The 12,479-nt window shown below is 38.9% G+C and overlaps 1 protein-coding gene across 2 annotated transcripts; it reads right to left on the minus strand.

Annotated features, from left to right (window-relative positions):
* Positions 1 to 1,034: 1,034 nt before the first annotated feature.
* On the minus strand, positions 1,035 to 12,390 carry LOC147332797 (myosin heavy chain, fast skeletal muscle-like). 2 transcript variants are annotated; one of them, XM_086289532.1, is made up of 36 exons: positions 12,325 to 12,390; positions 11,946 to 11,985; positions 11,589 to 11,811; positions 11,309 to 11,452; positions 11,020 to 11,176; positions 10,756 to 10,783; positions 10,567 to 10,678; positions 10,397 to 10,489; positions 10,252 to 10,315; positions 10,029 to 10,127; positions 9,844 to 9,947; positions 9,582 to 9,720; positions 9,349 to 9,467; positions 9,085 to 9,234; positions 8,832 to 9,002; positions 8,403 to 8,709; positions 8,177 to 8,250; positions 8,001 to 8,088; positions 7,794 to 7,911; positions 7,552 to 7,675; positions 7,324 to 7,460; positions 6,950 to 7,205; positions 6,523 to 6,765; positions 6,232 to 6,408; positions 5,994 to 6,139; positions 5,608 to 5,698; positions 5,131 to 5,520; positions 4,784 to 4,910; positions 4,526 to 4,644; positions 4,134 to 4,330; positions 3,870 to 4,053; positions 3,624 to 3,789; positions 3,275 to 3,399; positions 2,864 to 3,172; positions 2,600 to 2,803; positions 2,384 to 2,518 (listed from the first exon to the last, which is right to left on the minus strand). In XM_086289532.1, exons 3-36 carry the CDS (start codon positions 11,790 to 11,792, stop codon positions 2,384 to 2,386), a joined length of 5,301 nt encoding a protein of 1,766 aa, XP_086145658.1. In that variant the 5' UTR covers positions 11,793 to 11,811; positions 11,946 to 11,985; positions 12,325 to 12,390. The 2 variants fall into 2 exon arrangements, with proteins under 2 accessions (XP_086145659.1, XP_086145658.1); XM_086289533.1 differs by lacking the exons at positions 2,864 to 3,172; positions 3,275 to 3,399; positions 3,624 to 3,789; ... (29 more) ...; positions 11,946 to 11,985; positions 12,325 to 12,390 and adding exons at positions 1,035 to 1,163; positions 1,354 to 1,485; positions 1,734 to 1,829; positions 1,920 to 2,024; positions 2,135 to 2,305 and having other exon boundaries at positions 2,393 to 2,518.
* Positions 12,391 to 12,479: the final 89 nt, after the last annotated feature.

Raw genomic sequence — 12,479 nt, forward strand, 5'->3', positions numbered from 1 at the left:
GTACTGCTCATGTTTGTCAGCAGCTCCAAAATGCTTTGCTTCAATGGAGATAGTAGACAGTATGGCATGCTTAACTTTCCACAGTCAGAGCCTTAGTGATTAGTCTTAGCCTTAGTGATTTAGAGAGAATTAAATGTTTAAGAAGTTAAATACTTTCGGTTATAACAGTATTACATCAAAGATACAGCTTTATGTTCACTTGCAGTTCCTTGAAATTGAACTTTTAGTAAGTGTACTGTAGATTTCCGTTTGTATTTTTTTTTATTGCCTTGCCTTTTTTAACTGAGCTGGATACCATCCCAGAGCAATGCAAGTGTGGGAAAAACTATCCAGACGAAAACATATGATGGCTTTTTGGCATTTGTTGTTAAATGTACCCATTAAAGTTTGGTTACAAGACGCATTTGGACATCTTATTATCAACACACACTAGTCTGTATGAAGAAATATTTTTATAACTGAAAATAGTGTGGAAGTAAGAAGCCAAAATAAGGCATCATCAGCTTAATTTGAGTGTGAATACTATAGAGTCTACAATAAGAACTAACTAAAGACTTGAGGGTCAGGCCTAGGAGCCATAATTGGCCCGACAATTACTCTAATACGGCCGATGGGACGGGTCTGGAAAAAACGAAGGACAGCATAAAGTTTGGACTTTTAACTCTATTTTATAAGTTTTACAATATTCCTAAGGAGGACCTCCTTTATTACCATTCATACTACACCATGGTCATTATATGATAATGTCTGTGTATATATTTACTATGAGCATTCATCACATACAAATAAAATATTTAATTCATACTATGTATTAACACCGAAAGCCTTTTTAATGGCTATGGAAGTAAATGTTGACAAATGTTAACCCAGCTATCTCTAATGCAAAAAGCTTTTGGAAACACTCAGCAAAAGGGCTGTCCTAATTAACCAGGACAATGTCCTAATTCATAATTATTCTGAGGAAGCTACTGTGTCAGACATTGCGTATCGAAATGTGACTTTCATAGAATAGACAGTAAATGATGCTGAATAAATATCATTAAATCATAATTTAAGATTTTATTGAATTAATACATTATCAGCTGTCAGTTCAACAGGTAGTTCATATTTTATGAACACTGTCAAAATATTCCAAAAGATGTCTCTTATTCAGCCTTTTCACCCTGGAAAAAATGATGGAAAACATAATTATTCAACACATATTAAAAACTCTGGTCCCATGTGGTGTTGCACTATTGTCTACACCTTAAATTAATGGTCTATATACTAGTAAATTAATACTTTGGGATACTATAAAGAACAAAACCAGTAAACAAAGTTACATTTTGTGTAAAATCAAATTAAATGAATTACCTTTCCAGCATCACGGCTCTTGGCTCTCAGTTTGTTGACCTGAGATTCAGCAATGTCAGCACGCTCCTGAGCTTCCTCCATCTCATGCTGGACCTTTCGCAGTCTGGACATGTGGGTGTTGGCCTGTTCCTCCTGTTCAGTGTTACAGTATGTTGCATTGTTTAAAAAATATCTGATCATACAGCAGGTAAAATAAGCTTTGAACTTGTCACCCATTTTCAAAGTAAATATATTTCTAAAAGTGCTATTGACATGAAATTCTCATGAGATGTTGGTCCCTTTTGCATCTCTCTTTCTTTATGTGTTTGATAATTTCTGCCTGTGTCATTTCTCATGAAGTTGTGCTTCCCATATGTAAAATCAAAAACTATTTTACTCACAGCGTCCTCAGCCTGTCTCTTGTAAGCCTTGACTTTGAGCTGCAGTTTGTCCACCAGATCCTGAAGTCTCACCACATTCTTCTTGTCCTCCTCAGTCTGTATAGATAAAAAACTGTTACTGCTGGCAAGAGAAGAAAGAGTTTAGGGACTTGAATAAGGTGAATATTTATATAAATGTGTAATCACCTGGTAAGTGAGCTCCTTCACTCTCCTCTCATATTTGCGGACTCCTTTAACAGCATCAGCTCCACGTCTTTGCTCAGCTTCAACTACACCTTCCAATTCACGGACCTTAAATGCCATGTTAAAAATAAATGTTAGAGTAGAGAGAAAAATGAGTTCTTATGAGAGAATCAAAGTGTTACACTTAATAATAGCTGGACTTTATATAGAGTACATACCCTGGACTCCAGTTTCTGGAGCTGCTTCTTGCCACCCTTCAGGGCGAGGTTCTCTGCCTCATCCAGACGGTGCTGCAGGTCCTTGACTGTGACCTCCAGGTTCTTCTTCATCCTCTCCAGGTGAGCACTAGTGTCCTGCTCCTTCTTCAGCTCCTCAGCCATCATGGCAGCCTGAAAGTATGGGTGGTGTTGGCATTATTGATCAAGCATGAACAAGAATTTTGAAAAGAAAAGAAGGCTTGTAAAGTACTAACTTACATCAGTGATAGCCTTTTTGGCCTTCTCCTCAGCATTTCTTGCTTCCTGAACTGCATCATCCACCTCACCCTGAACCTGGACAAAGTCAGCCTCCAGCTTCTTCTTGGTGTTCAAAAGACTGGTGTTCTGAATGAAAGAGAACAGTTTTAATGCTGTGATTCTCACTCTCTGATGTCTCAAAGTTCTTGTAAAGTAATGAATACCAACCTGAGAGTGAAGCAGTCCAACACGCTCACTAGCATCAACCAACTCCTGCTCAGCTACTTTGCGTCCTCTCTCTGTCTGCTCCAGAGCGACTCTCAACTCTTCGATTTCAGCTACCATGAGACCATTTCTGCGCTCCACCATGGCGACCTGCTCCTTCATGTCTTCCTGTCCTCTGAGAGCATCATCCAGGTGCAGTTGGGCATCCTGATTAAATAAATAAATAAATAACCATTTTATTTTTTAACAAATCATCTACCAACTCACCTTGAGCTGTCCTTGGACATTCCTCAGTTGTTTCTGGGCCTCAGCAGCCTGTCTGTTGGCATGGCTCAGCTGAATCTCCATCTCATTCAGGTCTCCCTCCATCTTCTTCTTGACTCTCAGGGCATCATTCCTGCTCCTGACCTCAGCATCAAGAGTGCTCTGCATGGAGTCAATCACCCTCTGGCTGTTCCTCTTGATCTGCTCCATCTCCTCGTCCTTCTCTGACAGCTTCCTGTCAATCTCACCTTTCACCTGGTTTAGCTCAAGCTGAATACGAAGGATCTTGGCCTCCTCGTGCTCCAGAGTTCCCTTTAAATGATTTAAACAGCTATGTTAAAAAATCATTTCAACATAAAGTTGATAAAACATGTTTTCCTTTGCTTTCTTTCAAAGTCAATTTCTATAAAATACCTCAGCTTCCTCCAGAGCTGTCTGAATTTCAGACTTCTCAGTCTCAACAGTCTTCTTGGCCTTTTCCAGCTCATGGATGGTCTTTCCTGTTTCACCAATCTGCTCAGTCAGATCTGAGATCTCCTCTACAGCATAAGAATAAAAAATGAATAAGAATAAAACAGCACTTTGAAAGTAATATTTGTTCTTAAATTTCAGACCACACAGCAATTAGAGTTAGATTCAAAATCTCACAGAATCTTCCGAAATACAGTTTTCAAACAGATAACATTTACATGGGTTCTATAAAGTACATTTATAAAGGTCAGAGGATAACCCTCATAAGATATAATTTTATTTATTGACATACGCTGCAGGTTCTTGTTCTCTCTCTTCATGGTCTCAAGATGATCCAGAGCCTCTTCATATGAGTTCTTCATCTTGAACAACTCAGTGCTGAGAGAACGAGCCTCCTTTTGGGCTCCTTCCAGCTCTGCCTGGTTCTCCTCATACTTCTGCTTCCATTCTGCCAGGACCTATGTTAATATAGGTTAATTAGTTGGTTGTTATTATACCTGTATGTTTATTTTGATGATATGTTATGTTTAAACTTTACTTTATCAAAGTTCCTCTGCTTCTTGTCAAGGTTGGCAGCCAGAGCATTAGCTCTCTCCACATCAATCATGAGGTCCTCCACCTCACCCTGCAGCCTCTGCTTGGTCTTCTCCAGTGAGGCACACTTGGAGTTCACAGCCTCAATGGATTCCTCAGCCTCCTGCAGGCGCTGGGCAAGCTTTTTCCTATCGTTTAAATAATTTTGTAGTTGTTTAATGAAAAAACTGTGAAACCCAATTAGGACAATGAAAGTATCATGACTTACTTGGCCTCCTCCAGCTCCTCGGTGCGCTGGATAGCATCAGTCTCATATTTGGATCGCCACTGAGCCACCTCACTGTTGGCCTTGGACATTCCTCGCTGCAGCTCAGCCTTGGCCTCCTGCTCCTCCTCAAACTGCTCTCTGAGCAGATCACAGTCATGACGTGCTGACTGAACAGCATGAGCAAGAGCATTCTTGGCCTGTTGAATACACAATCAATGTCAGATGGACAACTTTAATGTTTAAGTCAATCTTAAAGTCTAATGCTGAGAGGATGAGATATTTAAATGGTAACAACTAGGAACCAAATTAGAGGACAGCCCAGCTGATTTAAAACTTATGTGTTTAAATTAGTAAGTGCTATGACAAAAAAGAAGACAGGAAATAGTTCAGACCTTCACTTCCTCCTCAACGTGTCTCTTCAGTTCCTCAGTCTGCTGAGTGAAGGCCTGCTTGCCCCTTGTGAGCTGAGAAACAAGAGCTTCTTTCTCCTCAAGCTGCCTAGAATACTCACCTGTAATTAACACACATGTACTAAGCTCAGGTTATTTAATTTCCCCCACTGATTGTTTGTTGCTTTTGGTCACCTATGTGTGAATGTGCAAAACTGATAACGCCACCAAAAGACTGTTTCTTTGTTATACATCACTTACCATTCTCTGTTTGAAGTCTCGCCTTCTGGGCATTAATGTCATTCAGCTGACGAACATTCTCATCATTTTTGGCTTTGAGTTCACTTAGTTGATCCTCAAGAGTCCTGCACATTTTCTCCAAGTTGCCCTGTGAAGATTAGCATATGTTATTTATAAAAGAGATGTACTGCAATTAATTACATATATAAACACATAAATATATAACTGTTGACAATAATTTGAAAATTACTTTAAATTTAGAATAAGTAACTGTAACTAAAATAATTTTGGTTTATTCATGTTAACAGTTCATGAATACCTGCTTTTAAATGCTCAAACAAAATTTGTACTCTACAAAAACCCCACACCTTTGCTTTCGCAACAGCCTCCATGTTGCTGGAGAGGTCATCAATCTCCATCTTGTACTCGCTCTTCTCTTTCTCCAGCTTCTGTTTGACACGCTGGAGGTTGTCGATCTGCTCTCCGAGCTCTGCAACAGTGTCAGCCTGCTTCTTACGGAGAGCTGCTGCAGTAGCTTCATGCTGCAGAGTTGATTCCTCAAGATCACGACGCAGTTTCTGGAACTCAGCCTCTCGCTTCTTGTTCATCTCAATCTGAGCAGCTGTTGCTCCACCAGCTTCCTCGAGCCTCTCACTGATCTCTTCAAGCTCCCTGGAGAGGTCGGCTCTCTGCTTCTCTACCTTAGCCCGAGCTGCCCTCTCAGCCTCAATCTCCTCTTCCAGCTCCTCAATACGAGCCTAGTGCAATGACAATATGAAAAGGACATTACCCATTGAACATGCTTTAAATTCAGTGAATATATTATTGAGTTATAACAGTGTTACCTGCAGTTCTTTGATCTTCTTCTGGAGTTGAGCACCAAGGGTTTGTTCATCCTCAATTTTGCTGAGAAGCTGGCTGATTTCAAAGTCCTTCCTGTAACAGGACAAGAAGAACAAATTCAGTATTATAGATTTGAACATGTAAAGAAAGCTTTGAAGTAAAGAAAGCTTACCATTTCGCTGCTACTCACAGAAACATAGTTAAGAAATGAAGTCATTGAGTGATGACATTATTGTTCGGCATTAGAGATTTGTGGACAAAGTAGGGCATAAACATGTCAGATCTTACAGCACTACATTTAGCTGCAGGTGACTTTTTGTAGTCTACATTTATGGAGTGGACGATCTAACAAACAAACTTTGCTAGTAATAACGGAAAAATGCCCTACTTTTTGATTTTCTCATCAGACTGCTGCTTGTCATTCTCCAGATCCATTATGGATTCCTGGGCCAGTTTCAGATCTCCCTCCAGCTTCCTCTTGGCTCTCTCAAGGTCCATGCGGAGCTTCTTCTCTTGCTCCAGTGAACCCTCAAGCTATAAAGTCATGTCAGTTGATTCAAGTGGTTGGAAAGACAATGATTCAATACTCTTTCCATTAAAAAGCTATATGATTATAATTTTCTTACATCATCAACTTGCTGTTCCAGCTTTGTCTTGGCCTTGGTCAGAGTGTTGACTTTGTCCTCCTCTGCCTGGAGATCATCCAGTGTTTGCTGATGGGCCTCTTGTAAGGCTTTCTTCTCCTTTGTTAACTTGGCAATGGCCTCATCCTGAGATGCCATCTCCTCTGTCAGGTTTTTCACCTAAGAATTGTACAAAGGATGTATTTAAATATAACTTAACAACTATATCTCAGGAAAGAATTAATATATTTTCATTTAGAGTCATTTTTCCTCTCAGATATAGATAAATTGAACCTTGTTTTCTGTGGCATGTTTCTCCTTCTCCACTTTGGCCAAGGTGAGCTCCAAGTCATCAATGTCCTTCTTCAGCTCAGAGCATTCATCCTCCAGCTTCCTCTTCTTGGCAGTCAGCTCAGCATTGATTTCCTCTTCATCCTCCAGTCTCTCACTTGTCTCTTTGAGTTTGGCCTCAAGCTGGATCTTGCTCTTAATGAGCCCCTCACACCTTTCTTCAGCATCAGAGAGATTGTCAACTTCCTATAATACATGGAACAGAAAACAATGTATAATTTAGTGTTGTCATGTCGTGTGTCTTGGCAGTTGCTCATTATTCATTTAAAAAAATCTACACTCTGTTGTGCCACATACACGGTCAGAATCAGCTAACATGCATACAAGAGATTATAGGCATTATATATTTGTTCTTTTGTTTATTACTTACTGCAGACACTTGAAGTTGCAGATCATTCTTCTCCTGCAGCAGGCCGACCATCTTCTCTTCCAGTTCCTTCTTCTTAGCCAGAGCAGTAGCCAGGTCTGTCTTCATCTTATCATAGTTCTCCTTCATGTTCTGCAACTCCTTCTCAGTCTCAGCACTCTTCAGAAGAGGCTTGATCTTGAAGTACAGTTTCAGCCATGGCCAGTTCTTGACATTCATGAAAGAACGGATGTTGTACTGGATGGAGAAGATAGATTCTCTAAAAACCAAACATGAGAGTGTTACTGTTAGTATAGTAACTTTTAGTGTCGTAGGATCTTAATATGAGGAAAGCAATACAAAAGAGAATACAATAGAATTTACTATGATAATGTTACCTCCTCTCCATCATCTTCACAAACTCTTTCCTCATGACGTATCCTCTGCAGAGAGCCTGAGTCATGGTCACCAGCTCAGCCAGTTTCTCATCTCTCATCTCCTCAAGAGTGCCCAGCAGACCAGCTTTGAAGAACACCTATTTTGTTATGGAAAAATAATAAAATAATAACAATAAGTGCTGTGCAAATGGACACTCTATTTACGCTCATTAAAATAATGAGGTGTACCTTTGTGTGCCCAAACTTGTACTGTGTGTGATCCACATTAATGGAGCCAAGCAGCTTCTCTGAAGCTTTCTTGTTGTCAATGAACTGTCCCTCAGGGATGACGCTGGCATTCAACACTTTGTATCTTCAAGAGAGAATCATCATTTTACTCATAGGCATTTCATCTTTTGGTATGATGTTCTTCACAAAAGTGTTTTCAATAAGATAAAATTAATTTGCCACTCTTAAACTCAAATTGACACCTCTGCTTGAAGTCACCATAGAGGATTCTGCTGGGGAAACCCTTTCTGCAGATTCTGATGCCCTCCAGTACACCGTTACACCTCAGCTGGTGGATGACCAGGGCGTTCTCCATAAGACCTGAGAGTCAGAAATGCATAATGTTTCAAAACTTTATTTATGTCACTGTGTAATGTGTTGAGCAGTCAGTAGGACTGTGGGGGTTTTACCTGGGGTCTTTGACTCATTGGGAATCAGGCAACGGACAAAGTGAGGATGAGTGCTTCTTAAGTTGGTCATCAGCTTGGCCAGATTCTCCTGTAGATCAACATCATTAGATAATAGGTTAATAATATTTAAATATGAGTAAAAAATTATTTTTCCTGCAATACAAATCTATACATACTCTGAAAAGAGCAGACACAGTCTGAAAGGAACCACCCTTCTTCTTACCACCTTTTTTGCCACCACCAGCAGCCTCTGTTTTCATAAATAGTAAATTTCATTATTGGAATTTAATGAATATTTTTCACAGTATACATATTAGTCTACAGTATGCACATTATAGTTATTAGACAGATACATACTATCTGTACTGGACACAGGAGTTTGTGAGCACTTTTGTTTCTTACCATCAGCTCCAGCATGGGCTGCATATAGGAGGGCCAACAGTTTGTTTGAAGACTTCTGGTAGAGCTGCACAACTGAGTCATTCAGCGGGTCCTTGTTCTTGTCCAGCCAGCCAGTGATATTGTAGTCCACTGTACCAGCATAGTGAACCAGAGCGAAGTGTGCCTCAGCCTTGCCCTTTGCAGGCTTTGGCTTCTCAAAACATTTGGTCTTGCCAAGATGCTGATCGTGCAGCTTGTTCTTGAACGTTGTGTCAGAGGCCTTGGGAAACATGCACTCCTCTTCAAGGATGGAGAAGATGCCCATTGGCTGAGAAAATGGCACATGTCATATTAAAATTTCAACAGAGATAACATATGCAACATATGTTACATAATATATTAATATTTTATGGAGGTAGCATGTACATTTCTTCCTGAGCAGCTGTTTACCTTCTCAATAAGCTCAATGCAGGCAGCCAAGTCCATACCAAAGTCAATGAACTCCCATTCAATGCCTTCTTTCTTGTACTCCTCTTGCTCCAGGACAAACATGTGATGGTTGAAAAACTGTTGCAGTTTCTCATTGGTGAAGTTGATGCAGAGTTGCTCCAAGCTGTTGAACTGTAATAGTACAAAGGTATTTAATTTCATAGCAAAAGAGTGTTTTTCTTCAAAAATACTCAAATATTCCTTAGGCGCTTACATCAAAGATCTCAAACCCAGCGATATCCAGCACTCCAATGAAGAACTGTCTGGGCTGCTTTGTGTCCAGCATCTCATTGATACGGATAACCATCCACAAGAACATTTTCTCATATACGGATTTGCACAGAGCCGAGACAGCATTGTTGACCTGGAATAAGAGAATTTTAATTTGTTTTTCTCAAAAATAAATAAATGAATAGATAGATAATAGTATATGTTCATATGTCAAAATGCAAATATTTTAAAACTTTTACTCACTTACCTGTTGGACGGTCTGACCTTTAGTCACCATCTCATTGCCAACTTTAACTCTTGGGTAGCACAGCGCCTTCAGCATGTCAGCTGAGTTCAGACCCATGAGGTAAGCGATTTTATCAGCCACTGATTGATAAATAGAAATTTAATGCTTTTGGTCAACTGGAAAATATTTAGTTAGCCCAAGTTAGACTCTAATCTTCTGTGAATCAACAGATTTAGTAGATTTTTCTCATTTACCCTCAGTGCCATCAGGTTCAGCCTGCTCCTCACGCTGCTTCTGCTTGAATTTCATGTTGCCATGATGCATCACAGCACCAGTCAGCTTGTAGATTCCCACCTTTTCCTCAGCAGTGAAGCCCAAGATGTCAATTGCAGTCTGAATTGCACATAAAAGGTATTAATTAACATTGTGATATTTTTGTCCTCTCTCTCTCTCTCTCTCTCTCTCTCTCTCTACATATATATATATATATATATTTGCAGTGAACTGAGTCTTTACATCTGTTGCAATGAACTCCTCCACATCATTAATGCTTTTGACAGTCACTTCACCCTGACTGATCATTGGATAGTCAAAGGGATTTGTGGTGATCAGAAGAGCCTCTGAAAGACCAGAAGAAATGCATAAATAAATGTTATGAAACTAAATTCAGCTTCATGGTACAAATAGCTGTCAGTACCTACCCAGGAGCTCAGGCTTGTGGCCTGTCATCAGCTGATAGAAGATATGGTAGCTCCTCTCAGCAGACAACTGGAAGGTGACACGGGACTTCTCCAGCAGATCTAAGACCAAAAATTCAGTGTCAGACAAAAGCATGCAGATTTCATAACATCAGACAGCAACAGTGAATAAAATGTAAAAAATAAATAAATAAATAAATAAATAAAAAAAATAAAAATAACTTACATGTTTCAATATCAGCTGAAGCCAGCTTGCCAGTGGTTGCAAAATGAATTCTGATAAATTTACCCTAAACATATCAGATTTAAATTAACAGTTATTTTGACAGTTTGCTTTAAAACCTGTTATTTTTTTCTGTTCCAACACTTACAAAGCGAGAGGAGTTGTCATTCCTCACAGTCTTGGCATTACCATATGCCTCCAGCAGTGGGTTAGCTGCAATGATTTGATCTTCCAGGGAACCCTAGAAAAATTATGTTACACCTTTGTTGGTATATTGTAAAAACTTTACTTACTTTTTCCAAATAAAAGCAGTTATACCTGCATCTTGCCAGGTGTAGGCTCTGCCTTCTTGGATCCAGTCATTGCAATTATTGCGAAGTACTGGATGACACGCTTAGTGTTGACAGTCTTTCCTGCACCAGATTCTCCGCTGGTTAAAGAAAGAGTTGAATTGAGTTTTATTGTGTTTTTTCATATGTGACATTCATTTATTGGTATATTACTTACGTGATGAGGATAGACTGGTTCTCACGATCTGAAAACAACAAATACTTAAATTAATTGTTAATTTAAAACCACAAATGATCAAATACATATATATATATATATATATATATATATGTATATATATATATATATATATATATATATATATATATATATATATATATATATATATATATATACATATATATATATATATATATATATATATATATATGTATATATACACATATATACACTTAGTATATCCCCTAAAATAAGACATACCAGTGAGCATGAACTGATAGGCATTATCAGAGATGGAAAAGATGTGGGGTGGAGCCTCAATCCTCTTTTTGCCCCTGTATGCCACGACAACCTGAGCATCATACACAGGAAGCCACTTGTAGGGATTCACGACGACACAGAAGAGGCCGGAATAAGTCTGGAAAGCAGAGTAAGTTCACAAATGTCATTGTGTCCACACTGAACATCTTTATCATTGTAATGAGTTCTCTCCAGTACTGAAAAGTAGAGATCAGAAAACACCATTATTAAATGTTTGTTAAACACTTACATAGATCATCCATGATGCAAAACGCTCTTTGAGGTTAAACAGCACGGCAGGCTCATTGAGGTGGGTCATCATGGCCATGTCCTCAATTTTATCAAACTTTGGGGGATTCATGGGGTGGATGTCATCCTCTTTTACAGTGACTGTCTACATAAAAAAAAAAAACAATAAAAAAATTGATAAGTACATTATTTAATATATAACGTTAATCTTATCTGTTTTCCTGAGAAAGTTGAAGGGTTATAATTGTTGAAGTTAGAATCTTTTATGAATATTCACTTACCTTTCCTTTAAGTGTCTCAACAGTGGCTTTACCACCCTCCTTCTTGACAAGTTTGCCCTTGACATACATCTCCTCAGGATCAGTCACAAAGTAAGCCGACTTGGCATCAAATGGAGCAGTCTGGGCCTCAATCCTCTCCCTTTCTGGCTTGCGGAGATAAATGGCCGCATGGCCATACTGCTCCATCTCTGCGTCTGTGCTCATGGTGGCACTTTAGTGGTAACTGACAAAAGGAGAAGGAATATGAATGAGTTGGGACATGTTTAATTGTGATATAGTTTTACATAATTTGGAAATATTTTTTAATGAACATTATTATAACCATTTGGGAGTTGTGTTATTTAACACACATCTCACCTCACTTTATCCCGACTGAGTGGCTCTGATCTGTTGTTATCTGAAGATGCATTTAAAGGAAAATATAGATGGAAGAAAACACAAAGTCAACATATTTGTGCTGCTATCACCTACAGCAGTCACATCACACAGAATTTTAGTTAAGCAGTCTTGCTTGGTTGCATAATTTTTTACGGTTTTCAAACATTCAGTAATCCATACACAACATTTCAACTGTTTCATTTCAACTCTTGATCAAAGATTTAATCTATTTGATCAGTAAATCAGTAGCATTTGATATTTCCTTTCCTTTACCAGTGCTAAACTGAAAAAATGGAAGAAAGGGTACGATAAATTTGAGTAAAAGTTAATTCAGTTTAATAAACAAACAAGCACTGACCTGTTGAGGATGCCTTTCAGTTCTCCGACGAGACTGAAGTAGTTGCTTTTATACAGGCTTAAACAGCTTGGTCAGCGGCAGTCTGCCTCTCGATTTGGTCAAGCATCCTTGTCATTTAAGACCCCTCTTGTGACATATTATGTTTACTCAGCTTT

This window comes from Aulonocara sp. 'chitande type north' Nkhata Bay, linkage group LG4 (assembly GCF_057382095.1).
Source record: "Aulonocara sp. 'chitande type north' Nkhata Bay isolate Kocher_YH1m ecotype deep benthic linkage group LG4, A_spYH_male_GT1.1, whole genome shotgun sequence".
NCBI lineage: Eukaryota > Metazoa > Chordata > Actinopteri > Cichliformes > Cichlidae > Aulonocara > Aulonocara sp. 'chitande type north' Nkhata Bay.